Genomic DNA, 19,940 nt, shown 5'->3' on the forward strand with positions numbered 1-19,940 from the left:
ATTTTCTGTACAGTTTCCGCAACTCTCGGAACCGAATTGACGAAAACTTTTTTGATGTGTGTATTATTCATCACATCTGTCTCCACCTTTTCTGACGGTTGCAAACCGACTAGTCATTTCATATAAACTTGTTTAGCTCTCAAGAGTGGTTGATACACGCATGGTGCTTACAGATTCATTCGTTTTTGACTGAGGTGGGGGTTGGATGTTCATGAGACCTGCTTGTTTAGTAGCTGCCAAACCTCCCACAAATCCATCTCTTACTAATATATTTTAAAAACAGCATTCATATACCTTTAGGTTCCAATGCTACTGCTCAAATTCTCACTAGAATGAATGTGCTTGTGTGATTTTCGAATTATTCCCAAGTACACTCGAAATAGTAAAGTGTTGTGGCGGTTTGATGTAAGAGTTGGCTGTTGCATTTTTCAGTGTGGGCAGAGGCATACGGGATCTTCTTGCATTTTCAAGTCTCCGCATCATTTTAACTGCCGAAAAAACATGTCAGCGGTGGAAGTCACAAGTATTATGCTGGATATAGAAATTCTCGCAATTTTTTAATTTAAGGCCGATGAGCTCTTGGACTCTAAATTGAGACTCTGTTCCGATGATCTGTGGTGCTGTGGGGTGTTCTGCAGGAACAGCTGATCTGTTGACATGCAATTCTCTTGAGTACACTAGTGGCATTATTCATGGCTAATGGTGACCTCTACCGACCTGGTGCTCAGCAGCAGCATACTAGGCACAGTGGAATGGTCCGTTCTATGACAGTTCACAATCAGCTGATGAATCTCTGGTATCCAGATGTAATGTTGATATTGCAATCTTCATGGCCACCGAAGAGGCTCTGTTGCATTTTCAAAATGAAGTCACCACTGTTCCCCCCGTATCCCATCATAAATGCTTTAACAGAACACAGTTATAAACTTAGGGAAGGGCAGCTCTTGTGATTATAAATTGTTGAGTTTCAACTGTTCAAACGGAACAAATGGGATATCAACTTGGGTGAGAGAAACTGTTTGGACATGGAAACTGTTTCACACCACATATTTTAAAATTACTAGAATTGTATTTTTTTTTTTTAAATTTCCCATCACTTTTACACAAGGCCTTAATTTTATACTAAGTACACATGAAATCTAACAACAATAGAGGCTGCTCAAATTTCTCCAGGTACACCGTCCCTGACTGTATACTTAGTACAATCGATCTGGCAACCATGCAGACTCATCCATTTTCCCCAGATTGGCAATCTTTGATTCTGACATCATAGTTCTGGGGAAAACCCAACAGAACATGTGGCCATCTTTATCAGCCATCAGGGATTCTATAGTCAGCGCATGTGACCTGGCAACCACACATGCTGCATTATTATCAACAGATCACATTTTGTTGTCATAGGGCCTGGGAAAACCCACTAGGACAGGCGAACATCTCGGATGACAATCTTGGAATCTATTCTTAGCACAAATGACCGGAAAACCACGCCAGCTGCACTGTTGTCCCAGAGTCTGCAATCTTGGATCGCCACCTCAAATTCTGATATCATACTGCTAGGGAAAATCCAACAGGATTAAATAACTGTGTTCGCCATTTTAGATTTTATACTCAGGAGAACTGACTAAGCTTGCCATCTTGAATTTTCGAATTTCTCCCCATTTTTTACATGCAGCAGTTGGCCTATTATGTCATGGGGTGGCGTGAGGAGTGACGTCAGTAATTTGCAATGTTGCATGATGTCACCAACGATGTCATCATGCATATCTAATTTTTCTCTGCTCTAGTAAAGGCTCCATACCATCAGCCACCTCAGCCTTCCCCGCCAGTCATTGGAGTAATCTGGGTATGACTTTTGACAGGTATTGTTTGTTCCAACATTCGCCAAAATGCGCAGTTGACTTTACATTGTTCCCTCAGTGGTTGCCAGAATAGCATTTTCAACATGCTGGATGAGACCTGCGGGCGTCAACACCAAGTACATCTAATGTTCTTAGCTATCCACTGTTGGCATTTCTCCAAGGTGTATCATTATTCGCTGCACAATTGTACTGTTAACAATTAATAGACGCTGACTGTTCTGCATTTTACTCCCCTTGGCACAGGACACAGCAGAATTGCCGACAGGTGAAGTAAATCTCGCTGATTCAGTTTCGATATAATTGGTAGACTCATCCTCCAAACCAAAAATTTAAGGTGCAGAGTTCTGTCTGTCCTGCATAGTGTGCCTAGCCCTGTCATTAATACTTCTCTTTGGAATCTCTGGTCAGGACTCTGGGGAGCCCTCCAAAACGACCATTTGCAGCAGTTTCGAATTATTTGACAGTTTCGTTGGGTCATCAGTCTTCCGAATGGTCTGATGTGACGAGCCATAACTTCCCCTCCTGTGTCAGACTCTTCATCCCAAAATATTATTTTCTGTACACATTATTACACTTGCCCTATAATCCTATCATTTATTCTTCTTTTCAGTATTTTCCACACATTTCTTTCATTGCCGGTTATGCACAATTTCTAACGTCAGACTAATTCTCAGCATCTGTTTGTAGCACCACATATCAAACGCTTTGAGTCACTTCTTTTCGGTGTTCCTGCATTCCATAATTTACTTCCATACAATGCTGTGGTCCAGACCAAAATTCTCAGAAATATCTTCCTCACATGAAGATAAATGTTTGATAATAGCAAATTTATATTAGACAGAAATACCCGTTTCCCTATGATAGTCTGCTTTCTATGACCCCTTTGCTTCGTCTGTCAAAGGTTTTATTTGGTCGAAGGGAGTACAGTTCCTTCACTTTGCTAGACAGTAAACAGGGTCACATGCAGCTGCTTACAAAAACTCCATGTACGACTCATTCTAAATAGAACCAGCAGGGGATTTTGAGTGCACTCTGAGAAGGGCAGTGAGAATGATCTCAGGTTAGATTGACTCACGGGACAGCGTCACAGAGATGCTGAAGAACGTGCAGTGACAGATGCTTCAAGATTGATGCAAACTATTCTGACAAAGCCTACTTACAGAGTCTCAAGATGCAGCCTTAAATGATGGCCGGACTGTGTGGCCGAGCGGTTCTAGGCGCTACAGTCTGGAACCGCGTGACTGTCTTGGTTGCAGGTTCGAATCCTGCCTCGGGCATGGATGTGTGTGGTGTCCTTAGTTAGGTTTAAGTAGGTCTAAGTTCTAGGGGACTGATGACCTCAGAAGTTCCATAGTGCTCAGAGCCATTTGAACCATTTTTGAACCTTAAATGATGAAGGTGGAAATATACTAGCCACACATGTATTGCTACGATAGGCATCGTGAAGACAAGAGTAGACTATACTATGTGCACAAATGTTTTTAAATAATCATTGTTGTCACACTCCATTCTTGAATAGATTCAGAAGAAGCAATAATAACTGGTGTAGTTTGAAGTACTATCTGTCATCACTTTCGCAGCTCTTTGCAGATATTACCAGTGTACCGGTATGAAATGAGCGTTAAGATACAAATGTGTCGATAGGGAACATTTGTTGAGTACGAGCCTTAATTTTTTGTTTGTTTGTTTGATATGACTTCTGTCAAAGATATTTAGTGTACATCAAGTCACGGAACAAACAACATAATATATTTTCATCGCGTTAACAATGCCGAATTTTGTACCAGAAAGTGATGTTTAGCGGAAAGCATTAATTTTTGTTTTCATTTTTAAAAAATGCTGCAGAGTCGCATCGAATGCTTCTCGAGTGATATGGTGATCATGCTCTATCAGAAACAACATCCAAAAGATGGTTTCAACGGTTCAGAAATAATGATTTTGATGTAAGAAATGAACATCGTGGAAGACCACCAAAAAAGTTCGAAGACGCCGAATTGCAAGCAATATTGTATGGAGATGATACTTTGAGTCAGAAGCAACTGGCAGCATTGCTAAATGTTGCACAACAAACAATTTCTGAGCATTTGAAAGCTGTGGGAAAGATCCAAATGTGTGGAAAATTGGTGCCACATGAATTGAATGAAAGACAGCTTGAAAACCGAAAAACCGTTTGACAAATTTTGCTTCAAAGACATGAATGAAAGTCAGTTTTGCATCGAATTGTTGCTGGCGATGAAAAGTGGATTTATTTTAAGAATCCTAAACGGGAAAAATCATGGGTTAATCCGGGACAACCATCAACATCGACTGCAATACCAGATCGATTCGGCAAGAAGACAATTCTCTGTGTTTGGTGGGATCAGAAAGGTGCGGTATATCATGAGCTTCTAAAACCCAGTGAACCTGTGAATACTAATCGCTACAGACAACAAATGATCAATTTGAACTATGTATTGATCAGAATGGGCCAGTAGACATGGCAAAATAATTTTTTTACACGACAATGCACCTGCACACAATGCAAAACTGGTTCAGGATACAATCAAAACACTTGGCTGGGAGCTGCTACCCCATCCACCGTATTCACTAGACTTGGCCCCTTCCGACTACCATTTGTTTTCATCAACGGGACACGCATTGTCTGAGGAGCAGTTGCATTCCTACGAAGAAGTCGAAAATTGGGTATTTGATTGGTTTGCTTCAAAAGACGAATATTTCTATTGGCATGGTGTCCATAAATTGCCAGAAAGGTGGTCAAAATGTATAGAAACCAATGGTCAGTACTTTGAATAAAATGTTTTTACTTTTCAATTCAAAATTAGTGTTTAATTTTCACAAAAAAACGCTCATTTCATACCGGTATACCTGGTAGATACACATGTAAATAAAGATGGACACCCCAATGAGAGCAGGATCACAACATGTCATGAAAAGTATGGCTCATCTTGATAGGGAAATATGGAAGCTAATTGTTGACAGCATTCTGGAAACTGGGGGTGTTAAAATAGCACGATAAAGAATAAACGAGTCTTGTGCATTAGCGAGCTGTTTTCAGTAGCTGCAATGATCCCAACACTTTTTGTACCCATGGGATTAGCATTGATAGTGAAAGTGTGAAGTTCGGATGAAGGAGCACACCTGCTTTGGTTGGACATGTCGGCTCATGCTCGCGGTCCCCGGCGACTTGCTGCTGACGAAGGTAATATTGGGCGGCGGGGTGCAGACATGGCGCTCTCGCAACAGCTGCTCCCGCAACGCCAGCTCGCCAGCAGCCTGGATGGAGCTTTGGGCCATTGTGGGCGGCGGGGACGGTGGCATCAGAGGGCTCCGACACGCCAGCGGCAGCATCGGCCAGTGGACCGCATGGTCAGTGCCACGAAGTTGTGGGGCCATCAGTGGCCACTGGCTGTGTGCCAGGGAGGACTCCTTCGGAGACGCCATTACAGAGCCTGACGTCGTTTTCGGTAGTGACGGCGGAACTGCGGGTGTGGTGGCGGGAGTGGGTTCTCTGTCGGGTTCTGCAGGTGAGGTGGCGACTTCACAAATCTGTAGTGAAGCTGATCGTAGCAGACTGACGTCGAGCGCCTTAGCGGTACACAGAAAGCGCGACAGGTCGTGGCCCGGAACTTCGGTGCTTCCGGTGTACATGAGGTCCAGCAGGCGGCGCATATCCTCATGGCTGACGTCGTGCAGGATCACCGTCACCGACTCGCCCGCGCCACATGGGTGCTCTAGCAGTATGCGCTGTAACACAACACACCCTGGCTGCGTCAGCATCCAAGAGAAGCAACAAGTGACACAATAGTCAACATCCAAACACCCAGAAAAATGCGCAGATGAATTTCTCGCAGTGAAAGGTAAAAATCATTTGTTACTCTTTCATTATTTTTATATCGATGCGTGTGTATGTTGCACTTGTAATTCATCTCAAAGCCACAAGGTGTCGTATTCAGGCACTTAATGCAGGAACAGATGTATTACACATCAGAAAGTCTAACATGTGATCATGGGTTAGAAACTATAAATCAATGGGCACAGCCACATCTCACTCACTTCCGCACTGTTTCTTTGACCACGAACACTTCTGCAATAAACGCAGTCATTTATACACAAAAAAAATTCGAATGGAAATAAATACGTTTATCTTCCATAGTGGAAGTTTAGCAGCTGGTATCTCTATATCTTCTTTTACTATGGTATCAAGGAGACAAAGAATAATGAGAAGACAATTTACGAGTTGTTTCTTGGAGATAAGTTAGGTTTTAGAGAAGCTAAAAGTGCCTAAAAGGTAGTCCAACGTTGGGCTTCATAATGCAATCAACACTTCACGAAAAAAATCAAGATGATGCTTTCACAGAATTTAGCATTTATCAAAATCAGAGTATACGTAATTTGATGTACAATGTCTCAAATACTCACAAATATTGGTAAATGCCATAGCGAAAGAGAAATAATATTCAGTATGTAAGAGACCAAAGAATAAGCAATAAGAATAGGAAGAAAGGAGATAGGTGGTGGGATTAAAACAGATTGCAGTCATTGTGCTCGACAGTTTAATCTGTGAAACGGAAAAACAATGGAGAATAATCTCAGATCTCGGATTATGATTCAGGAGATTATAATTATATTATATTATTGATAGTAATTATAATTACTATCACAAGGCGTACATACAGCACACACATATTCACACGTAATGTATTTACTGATTAATATTTAAAATTGACAGCTGGATCACAGCCATGGTGCATGTCTTTGAGACCTCTTAAAGAATCATCGAGTGAGTACTTGTAAAGTCCAACGCCGGTTTTAGATTAGAGTTGGTTCTTGAATACTGACAACATTAGTTTGCTGTCGCATTGGTTTCGTATTGGACTTCACGGCACTGTCTGGTAGCTTAGCTCCCAACACACATTCCGTTACGTTCATTCGCTTGTTTGTGTTATCAAAAATTGTAAGTGAATACGTAATAACTTTGCACCAAAAACAAAGAGAATTCACGAAACAAAAATTACTGTCGAATTAACACATAGAAAGACGAAAAACGTCGTCACAGAACGGAACTCATAACTGGCACGGGTATGTCTATAATAAGAGCTGGGAGTATTTTTGGGCCTGTGAGTACCCTTTCATAATAGGGTTGTGATTCATAATAGTGAATATGGGACCAAGAGCACATAGTAACTCTGCAAGGGACGGCTAAGGACTTGGAAGAGAAGTTGAATTGATTCAAAAGGCTTTATAAGCTGAAGTTCAATAAAAAATAAAACAAGGATAATGGAATGTAAGTCAAGTAAATCTCGCGGTGCCGACGCAATTACATTAGAAAGTGATAAATAGAAAGTAGTTGATCAGTTTTGTTATTTGGGCAGAAAAATAAATGACGATGGCAGAACGTGATCAGGATTGTCTCTGGGTAGGATCTGACTAGCACACAAGACAAACTGTGTACTATGAGACAGGACGGATTTCATGTCCTATTATATTAACACAAACTTGGTTGTGATTGGGTTCTGAGTATCTACATGGCTGTGTGCTTTCTGGATGCGCAATAACCTGAAAATCCTACAGAACTGATAACTGACTCGTATGTTTTCTTACTTGCTTGATGTCGCCCTGCACGGATTCCTCATCCTTGTCAACATAATCTGCGAGTAGCACTTGCAACCTATAGAGACACATAATTGTCTCTGACGATGCGTAATGCTGACGAATACCGGTTTCGCAAATAAATAATTGAAGTACAGATCATGGCCTTCAGATGATGTCTATTAATAAAGAAGCCTTATAAATGTGGTGATAGAGAAGAATGTGATTTATGGTACAACTTTACTAAAAGAACTAATCGGTTGACAGGACACATCTGAAGCCATCGTCAGTTTCGTAATGGAGGGAAGGTGTGGGGTAAAAATTGTCTAGAGAGACCAATGATTGAATACAGGAAGCAGATTCAAGTGGACAGAGATGAAGAGGATTCCACGGGATAAACTGACATCGACAGAAGAGAAGGACATGCTTTTAGGTGATGTTAGCAAAGAGGAATCAGGAAGAAAAATAACGGAAAGGAAGAAGAGAAGAAAGAATACGAAGAGAAGCAGTAGGGAGAAGGAGAAGCAATAAGGACAAGGTGTAGCCAGAGAGGCAAAAGTGAAGGGACTAGCAAGAGCAGAAAACTTAATTTCAAACATACACGTCTGAAGATGCAAGACAGCAAGAAAGTTCACTGGTCTGAGTTAGTGGGTGCCTGCGAGCCGAAATTGTTTATTATGAGGATAGAAGCATTACTACCAAGCACAAAAAAATTATTCTTTTGTTAGTCAAGATGGATGAGGGAGAAAGTGGAAGCATTGCTGAAAGTAGCTACTGTCAAGCTAAAGTTTCAGCATATCCACTGAAAAGACGAATTAAGAATCCACTGGATAAATAGGTGAACCCAGTAGGCGGAGAAAGACAATTAAGTAGAGTGCATTAGCAGACAAAGTATAATTTAGTGACGGAAGATAATAAGAAGAAGGGAAATTACAGCAGTATTTTATTGGTTCATGATATTTCATCTGTTGATCAAAGTGCAACAAAAAGTTAGCTAGAAAATTTGAGATAAAGTTTCGGAAAAGAATTCAGGAAATTGGAGGCCTAAGAAAGAAGCGAAAAAAAGACGTATGAATTGTAGGAACCAATGAAAAGTGCCTTGTACTACTTTCACTACTGTATTTTACATTACAAGTAATTTTTCTTTACGAAGGGCCAAGAGCATCCTCTTCCTAGCATATCGATTCTTTACGATTCTCAAAGGAGTGAAGCCGATTCAGAAAGCAAATCCGCTGAAAGTGTGGGCACTCATTCCCACGCCAGCCGGTGTGGCCAAGCGGTTCAAGGCGCTTCAGTCTGGAACCGCGCGACCGTTACGGCCGCAGGTTCGAATCCTGCCTCGGGCATGGATGTGTGTGATGTGCTTAGGTTAGTTAGGTTTAAGTAGTTCTAAGTCCAGGGGACTGATGACCTCAGATGTTATGTCCCATAGTGCTGAGAACCATTTGAACCATTGAGACCCAAAGTCTGCTGAATTTGCCGTGCGTTGACAAATGGGTGGTTCTCACTGAAACTGTGTATCTGACGATCCTGAGCTGCTGTTGTTTTGCGGCGACTGCCGTGAGGTCTTCCATTCAGGTTACCTCCCTCTTCCTTTCGTCTAATCCACCTGGTTACCGTCGACTTCTGAAGACCCATATTTCTTGCTATATAGCCATTTGAAAATCACTCTGTATAGATTGCTATTATAGCGCCCTTGCCTGCCTCAGCCAGATGGGCCATTTAGCGTTGACTGAATGATTAGTGGACGTTAATATCTGCCGCGAAAACAGCTCTAGTAGGAAACAGTCTGCCTCCTCCAAGACTGCAGCCACAACGCAATGGCCAATTATGTGGTGGTGGTGGTTAGTGTTTAACGTCCCGTCGACAACGAGGTCATTAGAGACGGAGCGCAAGCTCGGGTTAGTGAAGGATTGGGAAGGAAATCGGCCTTGCCCTTTCAAAGGAACCATCCCGGCATTTGCCTGAAACGATTTAGGAAAATCACGGAAAACCTAAATCAGGATGGCCGGAGACGGGATTGAACCGTCGTCCTCCCGAATGCGAGTCCAGTGTGCTAACCACTGCGGCCAATTATGTATAACACGGAAATCGATGGCATAATCGAGAGATCGCAAACCCGTACCCGTGTCATTACATATTTGAGCAACTTTGAATCTGTAATTTTTCTCAGAAGGGACTGGTTCGCTCTTGTCGACAAACGTAGCGTAGGCAGTGTTTTCAGTAGACCTGTTGCGTATTCTTAGTGTGCGGCCAATAAAACGGAGTCTTTCGTTTGCATATGCGTTTGCATATACGGCAGGCCTAACGCTAGAAACATTTCTGAAATATCTGAGGCAACCCGAAGAACACTCCGTGAATTTTAGCTGTAGAAGGAAAACGTGTTTATCCTCGCTCGCCGAGCGTAGTTTACTCTGAGGCATACATAGTTCTCGACGGTCGTAAGAAGCGACCCGACTAACAAGGGGAACTCGCCAGTTGCCGTACGCCAATTGTCTGGAAACTTTGCTGAGTGAAGAAGAGGAGAAAATAGGCGAACATGTTTAGGCATATCTGCACACATTCGACCGTTTCCGAGGAAACGACGCTCAAAGTTATCAACGCGCTGTTGCTACAGTGTAGATATCTTTAGCGCCCGAGAATGCAATTGAAGCGGTGGCTCAGTGGCTACCGTCGTTCCTTCTTAACTTTGATTCCCAAGTTTGAGATCATATTGTTTTTTTATTTTTTCCCTCTCTATCAGAATTATCTACGAATGTTTTTTTTCAATTTATGTTGAAATAATGTTGTCGTTATTCGTCAATTAACTTTCTGTGTAGTTAATGAATTACAAAAAACAATAAACGAACGAGAAAGTAATGTGATATATTTTTGAAACTCCTTACGAACTGTAAGGTTGCAAGGACATTCCCAAATATTTCACATCATTTTCTCATTCGTTTATTTTTTTTTTTAATTTTTTTCATTACACAGTAAATTAACTGACGAATAACGACAACATTTTTTCAACATAAATTGGAATAAACATTCGTAGATAATTCAGAGAGTGAGGGGGAAAAAAAGGAGCAACCGGGTTTCGAACTCGCAGCGCATAGTTCTATAGTCGCGACGGTAGCCACTGAGCCACCGCTTCAATAGAATCCTTACACAATAAAAGTTATCTACACTATAGCAACAGCGCATTGAAAACTTTGACCATCGTTTTCTCGGAAGCGATCGAGTGTATGCAGATAAGCCGAGACACGTGTTCGCTTATTTTGTCCCCTCTTTCCCCTCTTTCACTGAGCGAAGTTTCAGCAAGTTCAGGGTAAGACACTTGGCGGGTCCCCTCGTAAGTGGCGTGCGTTGCGAATAAATAGACAGAATGCGTCCACTTTCCTAAACTAGTCATTGATATGTTTGGAAACTTTCGTTCTTGTAGTGGCAGTTTGCATTATGAGGGCTGGTTTTCCTGGTAACAATCTGCTAAGGAACTTTGCTCCTAATTTACGTTACTGTGTAGTAAACCTCCTCGAACGACTTGAACCGGAAATGTTTGTTTATTTGGATAGTCCACTTCTTAGTTGCAATATTTCGCTATAATATTTTCATTTGTTTCAAAACGGCAAGTTTAGATGACCACTGGAACTTGGTAACATCAGTAACAATTTAATACTTTGAAACAGTTAGGAGTGGTGTACGAGGAGAGTACTCTGTTGAATGAGGAATACATTAAACACGAAAGCTGCGACCAGTAACAATAATTAACTTTGGGTTACATGACAAAACACGAGTCGAAATACTGTCAATTCATCTCAGTACCCAGTAAAACTTAAATTGGACAGATCGCAAACATATCTACATCTACATCTACATCCATACTCCGCAAGCCACCTGACAGTGTGTGGCGGAGGGTACCTTGAGTACCTCTATCGGTTCTCCCTTGTATTCTAGTCTCGTATTGTTCGTGGAAATAAGGATTGTCGGTATGCCTCTGTGTGGGCTCTAATCTCTCTGATTTTATCCTCATGATCTCTTCGTGAGATATACGTAGGAGGGAGCTATATATTCGGTGAAGGTATGTTCTCGAAACTTCAACAAAATCCGTACCGAGCTACTGATCGTCTCTCCTGCAGAGTCTTCCACTGGAGTTTATCTATCATTTCCGTAACGCTTTCGCGATTACTAAATGATCCTGTAACGAAGCGCGCTGCGCGTTGGATCTTCACTATCTCTTCTATCAACCCTATCTGGTATGGATCCCACACTGCTGAGCAGCATTCAAGCAGTGGGCGAACAAGAGTACTGTAACCTACCTCCTTCGTTTTCAGATTGCATTTCCTTAGGATTCTTCCAATGAATCTCAGTCTGGCATCTGTTTTTCGGAGATCAACTTTATATGATTATTCCATTTTAAATCACTCCTAATGCGTACGCCCAGATAATTTGTGGAATTAACTGCTTCCAGTTGCTGACCTGGTATATTGTAGCTAAATGATAAGGGATCTTTCTTTCTATGTATTCGCAGCACATTACACTTGTCTACATTGAGATTCAATTGTCAATTCCCTGCACCATGCGTCAATTCGCTGCAGATCCTTCTGCATTTCAGTACAATTTTCCATTGTTACAACCTCTCGATATACCACAGCATCATCCGCAAAAAGCCTCAGTGAACTTCCGATGTCATCCACAAGGTCATTTATGTATAATGTGAATAGCAACGGTCCTACGACACTCCCCTGCGGCACACCTGAAATCACTCTTACTTCGGAATACTTCTCTCCATTGAGAATGACATGCTGCGCTCTGTTATCTAGGAACTCTTCAATCCAATCACACAATTGGTCTGATAGTCCATATGCTCTTACTTTGTTCATTAAACGACTGTGGGGAACTGTATCGAACGCCTTGTGGAAGTCAAGAAACACGGTATCTACCTGGGAACCCGTGTCTATGGCCCTCTGAGTCTCGTGGACGAATAGCGCGAGCTGGGTTTCACACGATCGTCTTTTTCGAAATCCATGTTGATTCCTACAGAGTAGATTTCTAGTCTCCAGAAAGTCATTATACTCGAACATAATACGTGTTCCAAAATTCTACAACTGATCGACATTAGAGATACAGGTCTATAATTCTGCTCATCTGTTCGACGTCCCTTCTTGGGGACGACCTGTGCCCTTTTCCAATCCTTTGGAACGCTACGCTCTTCTAGAGACCTACGGTACACCGCTGCAAGAAGGGCGGCAAGTTCCTTCGCGTACACTGTGTAAAATCGAACTGGTATCCCATCAGGTCCAGCGGCCTTTCCTCTTTTGAGCGATTTTAATTGTTTCTCTATCCCTCTGTCGTCTACTTCGATATCTACCATTTTGTCATCTGTGTGACAATCTAGAGAAGGAACTACAGTGCAATCTTCCTCTGTGAAACAGCTTTGGAAAAAGACATTTAGTATTTCGGCCTTCAGTTTGTCATCCTCTGATTCAATACCATTTTGGACACAGAGTGTCTGGATATTTTGTTTTGATCCACCTACCACTTTGTCATAAGACCAAATTTTCTTAGGATTTTCTGCCAAGTCAGTACATAGAACTTTACTTTCGAATTCATTGAACGCCTCTCGCATTGCCCTCCTCACACTACATTTCGCTTCGCATAATTTTTGTTTGTCTGCAAGGCTTTGGCTATGTTTATGTATGCTGTGAAGCTCCCTTTGCTTCCGCAGCAGTTTTCTAACTCGGTTGTTGTACCACGGTGGCTCTTTTCCATCTCTTACGATCGTGCTTGACACATACTCATCTAACACATATTGTACGATGGTTTTGAACTTTGTCTACTGATCCTCAACACTACCTGTACTTGAGACAAAACTTTTGTGTTGAGCCATCAGGTACTCTGAAATCTGCTTTTTGTCACTTTTGCTAAACAGAAAATTCTTCCTACCTTTTGAAATATTTCTATTTACGGCTGAAATCATCGATTCAGTAACCGCTTTATGATCGCTTATTCCGTGTTCTGCGTTAACTGTTTCAAATAGTTCGGGTCTGTTTATCACCAGAAGGTCTAATATGTTATCGCCACGAGTCGGTTCTCTGTTTAACTGCTCAAGGTAGTTTTCAGATAAAACACTTAAAAAATGTCACTGGATTCTTTGTACCTGCCACCCGCTATGAATGTTTGAGTCTCCCAGTCTATATCTGGCAAATTAAAATCTCCACCCATAACTATAACATGGTGGGGAAATCTACTCGAAATATTTTCCAAATTATCCTTCAGGTTCTCAGCCACAACAGCTGCTGAGCCAGGGGGCCTATAGAGACATCCAATTACCATGTCTGAGCCTGCTTTAACCATGCCCTTCACCAAAATTATTTGACATTTCGGATCTCCGTCAATTTCCTTCGATACTATTGCACTTCTTATCGCTATAAACACGCCTCCCCCTTCACTGTCCAGCCTTCACATTCCAATCTGAGTTTAGAATTTCATTACGGTTTACATCTGGTTACAGCCAACTTTGTGTCCCTAGTACTATGTGGGCACTGTGACCGTTTATTAATGAGAGCAGTTCTGGGACCTTTCTATAGACGCTCTTGCAGTTTACTATTAGCAGATTAATATTGTTATTCCCTGTTGCATTTTGCCTACTCCTACCTTACCACGTCTCAGCAGGCGTCTTGTCGGGCCTAGGGAGGGAATTCTCTAACCTAAAAAACCCACATGTGCACTACACACGTACTCCGCTACCCTTGTAGCCGCTTTCTGCGTGTAGTGCACGCCTGACCTATTCAGGGGGACCCCTACATTTCTCCACCCGATAGCGGAGGTCGAGAAATTTGCACCCCAGATCTCCGCAGAATCGTGAGCCTCTGGTTTAAGCCTTCCACTCGGCTACAAATCAGAGGACCGGTATCGGTTCTGGGAACGATACTACAAATAGTTAGCTCAGGTTCCACCCCGCGAGCGAGGCTTTCCGCCTTCGCCAACTCCGCCAACCGCCTGTATGAACTGAGGATGACCTCCGAACCCAGACGGCAGGAGTCATTGGTGCCGACATGAGCAACAATTTGCAGTCGGGTGCACCCAGTGCTCTCTATCGCCGCGGGCAAGGCCTGCTCCACATCTCGGATGAGATCCCCCGGCAAGCAGACAGAGTGAATACTGGCCCTCTTCCCCGACCTTTCCGCTATTTCCCTAAGGGGCTCCATCACCCGCCTAACGTTGTAGCTCCCAATCACTAATAAACCCCTCCCCCCGTGTGCCTGCTCGGACCTTGCTGAAGGAGCAGCTACATGTCCACTCACAGGCAGAGCGGGCGATGCCACACGGCCAGCGTCCACATTGACCCTTTGACGTTTGTGGGGAAGGCAAACGAAAGACTGCGTTTTACTGGCCACACACTTAGAATACGCAACAGGTGTACTGAAAACATCTACATCTACATCTACATCTACATCTATACTCCGCGAGCCACCTTACGGTGTGTGGCGGAGGGTACTTATTGTACCACTATCTGATCCCCCCTTCCCTGTTCCATTCACGAATTGTGCGTGGGAAGAACGACTGCTTGTAAGTCTCCGTATTTGCTCTAATTTCTCGGATCTTTTCGTTGTGATCATTACGCGAGATATATGTGGGCGGTAGTAATATGTTGCCCATCTCTTCCCGGAATGTGCACTCTCGTAATTTCGATAATAAACCTCTCCGTATTGCGTAACGCCTTTCTTGAAGTGTCCGCCACTGGAGCTTGTTCAGCATCTCCGTAACGCTCTCGCGCTGACTAAATGTCCCCATGACGAATCGCGCTGCTTTTCGCTGGATCATGTCTATCTCTTCTATTAATCCAACCTGGTAAGGGTCCCATACTGATGAGCAATACTCAAGAATCGGACGAACAAGCGTTTTGTAAGCTACTTCTTTCGTCGATGAGTCACATTTTCTTAGAATTCTTCCTATGAATCTCAACCTGGCGCCTGCCTACACTACGTTTGTCCGTCCACTGCTATAGTATTCCTGCGCGGTATGGGATTCTTGACAGACGTGATTGCCGGCCGGTGTGGCCGTGCGGTTAAAGGCGCTTCAGTCTGGAACCGCGTGACCGCTACGGTCGCAGGTTCGAATCCTGCCTCGGGCATGGATGTGTGTGATGTCCTTAGGTTAGTTCTAAGTTCTAGGCGACTGATGACTTCAGAAGTTAAGTCGCATAGTGCTCAGAGCCATTTGAGCCACAGACGTGATTGACGGTGCACGCCAAAAACGTCCAAGGAATGGTAGCACTATTTGTAATGTCACGAAAAAGGGAAGAGAGAGTCCCAAATTTGATAAGCGAGTTGTGGTGACATTCATGAAAACAAAAGCGTTTCCCGTTGCCGCGAGATCTTTTCACGACATTTCAATCACCAACATCTGTTCTGAATGTCAAAACATTATTTCCTCGGGAACTTACACAGCAAGAAATGACCATAGTAATAATGTAATTCAGGGCTCGTAAGAAAAGATTTAAGTGGTCCTTATTCCGGCACGCTTTATATGTAGTCATGTACATGTAGCAACGAAATTATGTTGTAACTGCGAGATGTGCGTTACATTTGATTTGAACATCGGAGTTGTTTGCTATTTATTTATTTTTTATCCATTATTTTCAGTCACAGACATTTATCTTTTGTTCATTATTTTCAGCCATAGACCAACACCTAGATGCGTTAAATTGATACAGTATGGACAAATAAAAATTATTCTTAACTACTTGTTATGATACTGCAGTATCTGCCAGCGTCTTCAGAAGAGGATATCGCATACGACTTTCCTAGGGTGTTTATAAGACGACTTCGAGCACAATTTGGATGTAGCTTCGTAAATGTTCCGTGATCAAACGATCTAAGTTGCTGGCGAATACAGTTTATCCTCACTAGACAGTATATATTATAATTATACATGAGGTGAAAAGGATTTCACCGGGTTCGATGGCCGAGCGGTTCTAGGCGCTTCAGTCACGAATCTCGCGGCTGCTTCAGACGCGGTTTGGAATCCTACCTCGGGCAGGATGTGTGTGATTTCCTTAGGTTAGATAGGTTTAAGTAGTTCTAGGTCCAGGGGACTAATGACCTAAGCAGTTTGGTCGCATAGTTCTTACAGCCATTTTTTGACCTTTCGCGTAAATTTTCTTTACATAAACGGCCGAATCTTTAGATTCAGTTGACATAGAAGCTCACTTTTTTACACAACTAAGCGACCGTGTACCGCAGGAAGTGCGATACATTTCCGATTATTATGCCTACCTGTACTAGAGGTAAACGGGTTTTAAGGGTTTGGTAGACAGATAGATGGTCAAGAAAGTGAGACTAGTAGGGTTCCATTTTTACCGATTTAGGTGACGAATCCTAACAACGAAAATAGCTGCGACTATTACTGAAGATGAGGGCCGCATAAATAATTCCCCCTACTCTTTATTCGAAATGTTCTAATTGCAGTCGATACATCAGCATATTAATCATCGCTTGGCTTTCTATCCAAATCACGTTTACAAGAACGCAAATAAAATCCATTTCCCTATACACATGGTAATTCAGATCCCAGTATTAATGCCACCGCGTTTTAGAAGTGCAAACATTCCCATTGCTAGTTAGCTTAAGAAACACTTCGGCTAATGAACATTTTCTGGCTGTGGCGAGTCTAATGGAGAATTCGAAACATTGTAGAATACGTTTGGCAGCTATGTCGCCGTTTATTTCCTGGGGTGGCGCAGAATTGTCCTACTAAATTTACTCGCTAATAACAGTGTTTTGTTATTTAGATAATCATCCCGAATGGTTGTCACATAAGCGGTGACATAAAGGTAGGAAATTCATGTTTTTGAGTCGAGACAGCTCTATGCAACAGAAACTGCAGATCAGTTTGCCATTTTCAATGCGAAATTGCCGGCTTATTCATGTCTGGGGTAATAATAGAGGGCTGTTTGCTTGGGTTGTCTGCAAGCGTAGTGAAATGCGTTTGCGACTGCAAGGGAAGTCTGGTTTGTTTTCGGTTCTAATCTCCATGGATGCGGATAGTCTATCAGTAAAGCAATTCTAAGAAATTCTCCCTCCCCCAATACGTTTTATTGCTACATTTATTCTGTACCGGCGCCCTGTGTATGTCAGTATGAAACTCTTGTAGAATTTCGTACTTGTTACTGCGTACTTTTTCCGCTTCTGTCAATAACTGGATGGACTTTAGTGCGGCACTGAATGACTTTTAACTGAATTTCGTTATGAATCGTCACGCATTGCAAAATTAGCACACTTTCATGGTAGGTCAGCATTGGTAATCCAGAATGACTGGTCTGAACGTTAACACAGACCGTTTCGCGGCAGAATGCGCATAATGTTTTGCTAATTCGTAACGATCTGGGGTACTTTTTCTTACTAAAACAGTTATCTCGATAAGCTGAAGTTCATTTTATTAGTACAGTTCATACTAATTAGTGTTCCTTCTTTCATTTATATCTTATATTTCCGTGTTGTTTTTAACACGTTAATCAGAGTTAATATAGTCTTACACGTGACTGAAAACAGCCTGACAAAGTTCGGATAGGTTTTCAATTTCACGCCTGTGCGTAGTATGTTGGCAGCATTTCGTCGTCTTGCCTGTTACGCTGTGTAACAGACTTTAAAGCTATGCAGATCAGCATAACGAAAAGGCGATGATTCTCGCTCGTTTTGTCCACGACTGCACATGTTGTTAGGTCCGCTGCTGTTGTAATCTGCGCTAGCGACTGTGAAGACGGTGGTGCGCCAACTGTTGGGTGATGCAATAATCTTGCAAGCTCTGGTATTGCTACTTCTTGGAAGATGTAAGCCAATTTAACCCTTTCCATGGAAACAGTTATCGCCATTCCATTAATTAAAATGTCCATTGTCTTGTTTCCCCTTGTAACTACATGATAGGGTCTTGACTCTGAAAGTTGTGTGTAAAAACCCCTGGGCACACTGTCGTTCAACTGTTAGAACTGACGTTCACTTCACTGACAGAACCACGTTGCACAAAAACCCTTTCAAACAATATTAATGTTAGCTTTATTACAAAATTGTTGGGGCTTTCGTGGCCACTTGTTGACAAACTGCCTACTGGCTTCTGTCTCGGGTTCTTCGGCCGACGTTCATCAATTAGACAGAACCCTAGACAGAAGCCAGTAGGCAGTTTGTTAGCTTTATTGATCACTGCCACAGGAGACAGCAAAGAATACATGGCTTGTTGACTCATTCGGAACTTACAGTTAAAAATAACTTCACAAGCACGGAACAAAAACTTTAGTGTTCTTTCGTAACTATGTACGAACTGAACTGCTTTCATGGAAGATACAAAAGCAAAACACACATATATAAAACGCAGCGCCTCTGGTGGCTGGCGCACGAAATATTTGACGGCTCGATTGCCTCAGATGGCTGGCGCGATTTCGAAACACACACAGACGACACGTGCGATTCAACACTACATAACTGCACGATACCATTTCTGCAAGCACCCCATTGTGTCACTATCTTCTTCCATCACTATCAACAGTTTTATTACAATTTTGCTGATTTTCTATAGAAGAACAATCCACTTTTTCAGAACGCCAATATGTAACTTTAAATTTTTAACAGTTACCACCGAATATAATTTAAACAATTTACACATTTGAACAGCTGATGACTGATCCATGTGCGGCTCGTGTTTGTGCCATCATTGCTTGACAACTTGCCTTGGCGGTACTGCTGTCTCGTTTCTTATTCGATTTACTGGCGTCACTAAGTTGCTGGCTTGCTTGCCCGTGAATGGCAGCAGCAGCGCTTATCGATAAGAGCACTGTGTCGGGAGTTCAGTTTGACGGAGCAGCAGTTAGGTCCGAACAGCCATGACCCGCCCAACCGTTCCTGACACACATGACTTGAGTGAGTATGACCTCGGTTGGTTGTTCGGTTGGTCTCTTATTGGACGACATGTATTTTGTCGTTAACCGCTTCGGGGTTCTCATTGTGTGTTAACTTGTGATTTGTCCTTGTTGTTCCACAATCACTGGTTTCAGTATCACTCGAGTTGTTTGTGGAAGTGTTTTCGTGGAACTGTGTGTAGCTTGTGTGGTTTTGACTGAGCAGCTATGTTAATGCTGTCTGCATGCTGCATGGAGTTGGTCAGTTGGGACAGAGCAGCGAGGAAGTCTCCACGGCGTTAGGTGAGGCCAGGACTGCTGGCGGGGTGCACGCGCAGTTGGATTGTGAGGCACTAGCTGCGAGAGCTACAAAGTTCGTTGCCTACTGAACCTGGACACTGAAATTGAGTGACCAGTTAACCTGTTACGAAACCTCAACTGCTATAGCATCTCTTTGTTCATTGCCGGTTGTTGCTTCTAGGGCCATTCTGACTAGCAGCAACGTACGGTGTGTTGGCGAAATTTTGCAGCCGTCTTCCTGTATGGTCTTTAACCATTAAATTGGTTGTTACTTATCTGTGAAGTACTGCAGCGGTATTTTCTGCTTTGTGGCTGTTAATGCC

General features: G+C 42.7%; 1 protein-coding gene across 1 annotated transcript in view; it reads right to left on the reverse strand.

The window, feature by feature from the left end:
* Positions 1 to 4,952: 4,952 nt before the first annotated feature.
* LOC124805496 (protein tramtrack, beta isoform-like) overlaps positions 4,953 to 19,940 on the reverse strand; it is a 61,444-nt gene continuing 46,456 nt past the window's right edge. Inside the window, exon 2 of the mRNA XM_047266059.1 lies at positions 4,953 to 5,603. Coding sequence (XP_047122015.1) covers positions 4,953 to 5,603 — 651 coding nt within the window. The remainder of the gene's footprint in view (positions 5,604 to 19,940) is intronic.

The sequence above is a fragment of the Schistocerca piceifrons genome, chromosome 7 (assembly GCF_021461385.2).
Source record: "Schistocerca piceifrons isolate TAMUIC-IGC-003096 chromosome 7, iqSchPice1.1, whole genome shotgun sequence".
In the NCBI taxonomy this organism is placed as follows: Eukaryota; Metazoa; Arthropoda; class Insecta; order Orthoptera; family Acrididae; genus Schistocerca; species Schistocerca piceifrons.